At 37.4% G+C, this 4,255-nt stretch overlaps 1 protein-coding gene across 1 annotated transcript; it reads left to right on the top strand.

The window, feature by feature from the left end:
• Positions 1 to 1,675: 1,675 nt before the first annotated feature.
• On the top strand, positions 1,676 to 3,892 carry cnfn (cornifelin). The gene is made up of 4 exons (XM_051130321.1): positions 1,676 to 1,817; positions 1,977 to 2,090; positions 3,140 to 3,276; positions 3,397 to 3,892. The coding sequence occupies exons 2-4, from the start codon at positions 1,979 to 1,981 to the stop codon at positions 3,484 to 3,486; spliced, it is 339 nt and encodes a 112-aa protein (XP_050986278.1). The 5' UTR covers positions 1,676 to 1,817; positions 1,977 to 1,978; the 3' UTR covers positions 3,487 to 3,892.
• The last annotated feature ends 363 nt before the right edge of the window (positions 3,893 to 4,255 follow it).

Below are 4,255 nucleotides of genomic sequence, written 5' to 3'. Positions count from 1 at the left end.
AAACAAGTCCTTTTTGAACCCTACTTTTTGCTCATAAAATCAGCCATATGCCAACAAAATAATCAAAACACAAGCACAATGTCAACAGTTCAAGGCAACAGAGTGTAGACACCAAAGCATAAAACTACTATATAGCAACTGAATAATTTGCAAATATTACTTTAAAAGTCATAATTATGAGACAAGTCAAAATTACCAAATAAAAAGTCATAATTAATGGGTTAGTTCACCCAAGAATAAAAATTGTAGGACCTTTGTTCATCTTCAGAACACAAATTAAGATTTTTTTTGATGAAATCCTAGAGCTTTCTGATCCTGCATAGACAGCAACACAATTAAAATGTTTAAACGGCCCAAAAAAAGAATAAAAGTGTTACGAATCTGGTCGGTGACCTGCGGTCTGTCACCACCAGATGTCGCTCTCACTCCATCGTTTCACACAGACTGTTGTGTTGCACCCCGGACTCCATCTCCCGTCATGCAGCGCGCTGATTGGGTCAGCACCTGGGACCAATCAGGCACGCTATAAAAGTCCCGGTCTTTCCAATGCAAGCCACGGAGTATTGTTGTTGTTATTTTCCATTGTTAGCGTTCCATTGTTCCATTGTTCCCTTGTTTCCTTGTTCCCTCGCCTGGCCCATCTCGTTTCGACTGCTCGCCGCCTGCCTACTGGACTCTCGCTCGTGTTTATTGGTTTATTCTCCTCGCCCAGCCCCTTACGGATTACGTTCGCCACGGTCTGACCCTCGCCTGTTTCACGGACTTCTATTGTGCATCGCCTTCGTTATACCTGCCTGCCATTGTTGTTTGACCCTGCCTGTTCGACCATGTATCTGTCTCGTCCCTTAAATAAAAGCTTGCATATGGATCCGCTCGCCTCTCGTCTCGGTCACTCCGTAACAAAAAGGACATTGTTAAAACTGTTCATGTGACGTCAGTGGTTTGACCTTAATGTTATGAAGCTAGGAGAATACTTTTTGTGCGCAAAGACAACAAAAATAACCAGCTACGGCGACGCATGGTGAATACTGAAAAGAGAGCTCTCAGATTTCATCAAAAAATATCTTGTGTCTTTTATGGGTTTTACCGGTTTGGAACAACATGAGAGTGAGTAATTAATTAATTTTTAAATAATTTTTTGGGTAACTTAACCCTATTAAGGTAAAAACGTAATTATGAGATACATAATGTTAAAAAGATCAAAATTATGACATAGTAATAATTATGAGAATTATTAATATTAATATTAAAACGTCCCATAATTTAAAATTTTTACATCATAATTATGACTTTTAATCTAATATTTTCAACTTTTTATGTCATTGTGTTGTTTTATGTCATGATTTTTACTTTTTATGTTGTAATTCTGTTTTCTGTTTCATAATTTTGCCATGTGCTGTAATTATAATTTAACAAAGCATGATTTAGTTTTTCTTATGTGGCAGAAATGGGCATCCATACATTTCTAACAGCAGCTTCATAATACCTCAAATGACAAGGAAATGTATATTAAAGTTCATGTTCTGAAGATCACTGCTGCATCTGTCAAAAAGTTATTTTCTAAAAGTTGTAGATAACATATTGTCACAATGGAAGGGCGTGGAGACCTAAAATAGTGCAAAACTCCTCGCCCCCAAATCAAACACTTCACCCTTTAGTTTACAGGTCACATAAACCACTCAACACTAGTAAAGTTTCTCCTCCCCTTCGTCATGCTTGAGGTGATTTCCAAGTTGGCTGAGATCTATCAGGAATTGAACATCATTCCTGAGGAAGTGAGACACGTACGGTAACGGGAAGCCTCTCCAAAGAAACAGGTGAGAGAGAGATCTCATTTTAAAGGTTCTTTTTATAGCTTAGAAATGACTTTTATGTTGTTCTTTTTAATAGTTATTTAATCACTTATCTCTCTTTGATAACCATCAAATGAAAAAAAAAAAATACATTGTTCTTTTTTTTTTTTTTTTTTTTGTCAGTGATGTCATATCAAACAGAAGCAATGACTTCCCAGCCTCAAATGACTGTAACCACCTACACTGTCTCTCACTGGAGCTCTGATGTCTGTGACTGCTGTGATGATTGTGGAATCTGTGAGTGTGTTTGAAGCAGGGAATTTAGTTTATGAACGCAAATTAATTTCACCTATAAGCCAATGCAACAGTAATAGTGATTATAAGTGGAGTAAGTTGGTAAAGGGATAGTAAATTCTAGTGAACTATCCCTTTAAAGGGGTCATCGGATGCCCATTTTCCACAAGTTGATCTGATTCTTTAGGGTCTTAATGAAAAGTCTATAATATACTTTGGTTAAAAATTCTCAATGGTTGTGTAAAACAACACCCTTTTTACCTTGTCAAAATGAGCTCTGCAAAAATCATCCCATTCTGAGGGATTGTTTCTTTAAATGCAAATGAGCTCTGCTGGCCCCACCCCTCTCTTCTCTCTGTGGAGTGAGGAGCTGCTCTGAGAGATTGTTTACTTTAGCCACATTTAGCGTGTTTAGCCACGTAACTTGCTAACTAGCACATTATTAGGAAAGGTGATTGCACAGATTCATAAAAAATTCCTTATACTCATTTCTGCTGTAAGTGAAGCTGGATCACGAATGATTTGCGCGAACATAGATGCATTTATGTAGATCATGAGACGCATTCCTTTCACAAACGTAATCCACTGCATCTTCAGCGGCTCAGATGTCGGGAGTAAATGACAACCACTATGTTCATTATTACATTTAGCAACAGAACACATCAATCTCTCAATCGGAGATATTCTTCTCTAACTTACATCCCTACTTCGGCATCGAAACAATGGAGGTCAGACTGTGACAGCTGATCTGAGGTAAGACTCTCATGTCAATCAACTATCATGGGAGCGGCAGGCATCTGAGAATGGCTCGATTTGAAAAATGGTGATATTATTTTTAAAGATTAATTAAAAACCACTGCATGGATTTTTATCATTGTATAAGGGTATAATGATATAAGGGTAGATTTGCACATACACTGCTAACACACATTAATGTTCAAACAACATGTAAAAGTGAACTCTGCATCCAATGACCCCTTTAATGAATTGTTGAACCTTACAAACCTTACATTGTAAAATAGTGTGAATTTTGACACTAATCTGCTCCTCAGGTCTGTGTGGGGCGTTTATTCCTTGCATCTTGGGATGTAAGGTGGCACAGGATAACGGTGACAGCTGCTGTTTGCCCTTCCTACCTGGTGCAATGATTGCATTGAGAACCAGCATCCGTGACAGATATCATATTAATGTAGGTCATGCAATAAAAATACTTTTTTAGTACTGATTGTTGCTTTTTTCTGCTCTTGTATTGTAATTTTTCTTAGATGTCAAAGACTAGCACTGCATGATTGGCTTGTGTCTTCTTTAGGGCTCCGTCTGTGATGACTGGCTGATTATGACCTGCTGTCCATTCTGTGGACTCTGTCAGATGGCTCGAGAACAGAAGGCGAGAGGCTAATTTGAAAAGAAAATGGCTCATTTCAAAAATGCCTCAATGACTGGAACTGTTTTCATCATCTTCTGTTTTGTTTTTAGAATATTTTAAAATATCAGTGGTTCATGTGATCCTTCAACTGTATGTATGTAATACTGCATGAAATCAAAGACACAACGATAGTTATATATTAAACTGTTACACCTTATATTAAATCATGTTTCTAGCATTATGAATCAACTCCTATTGTTTGCTTTATTTTAATGACTTGTCTTTTTACAGTTAAAAATCTTTCAACTGCCTACCTCAACTTCAAACTATACGTGTAATGATGGTAATGATGATGATTATTATACATCAGATACATGCATACATATTGGACATCGGATGCCCATTTTCCACACGTTAGTATCATTCCTTAAGGTCTTCGTGAAATGTCTGTAACATACTTTGGTTAAAATTCCTCAATGGTCATATAAAACAACACCCTTTTTACCTTGTCAGAAACAGCTCTGTTCACAGCGACCTGTTTCAGTACAAGTCTCTTTAAATGATAATGAGCTACTGCTGACCCCACCCCTCTTTCTTATTTATGTTCATTTATGTTCACTTTTACATCCAACTACAAAACACCTGCATTGTTTACGAGACACTGTTGTCACTACAGCTACTTGTGCATGGACAAAATGGCGGACAACCAGAGATGGCCTTATTGTTAGGATATACAAAGGCTGTGTTACCAGTAGAGAAAGCATAACGGTCAACTTAGATCATGTGTGCCTTGATAACCAAT

This window comes from Labeo rohita, chromosome 16 (genome assembly GCF_022985175.1).
Source record: "Labeo rohita strain BAU-BD-2019 chromosome 16, IGBB_LRoh.1.0, whole genome shotgun sequence".
Taxonomy (NCBI): domain Eukaryota; kingdom Metazoa; phylum Chordata; class Actinopteri; order Cypriniformes; family Cyprinidae; genus Labeo; species Labeo rohita.
The sequence above is the reverse complement of the archived record's forward strand: the minus strand, read 5'-3'. Positions and strand labels throughout refer to the sequence as shown.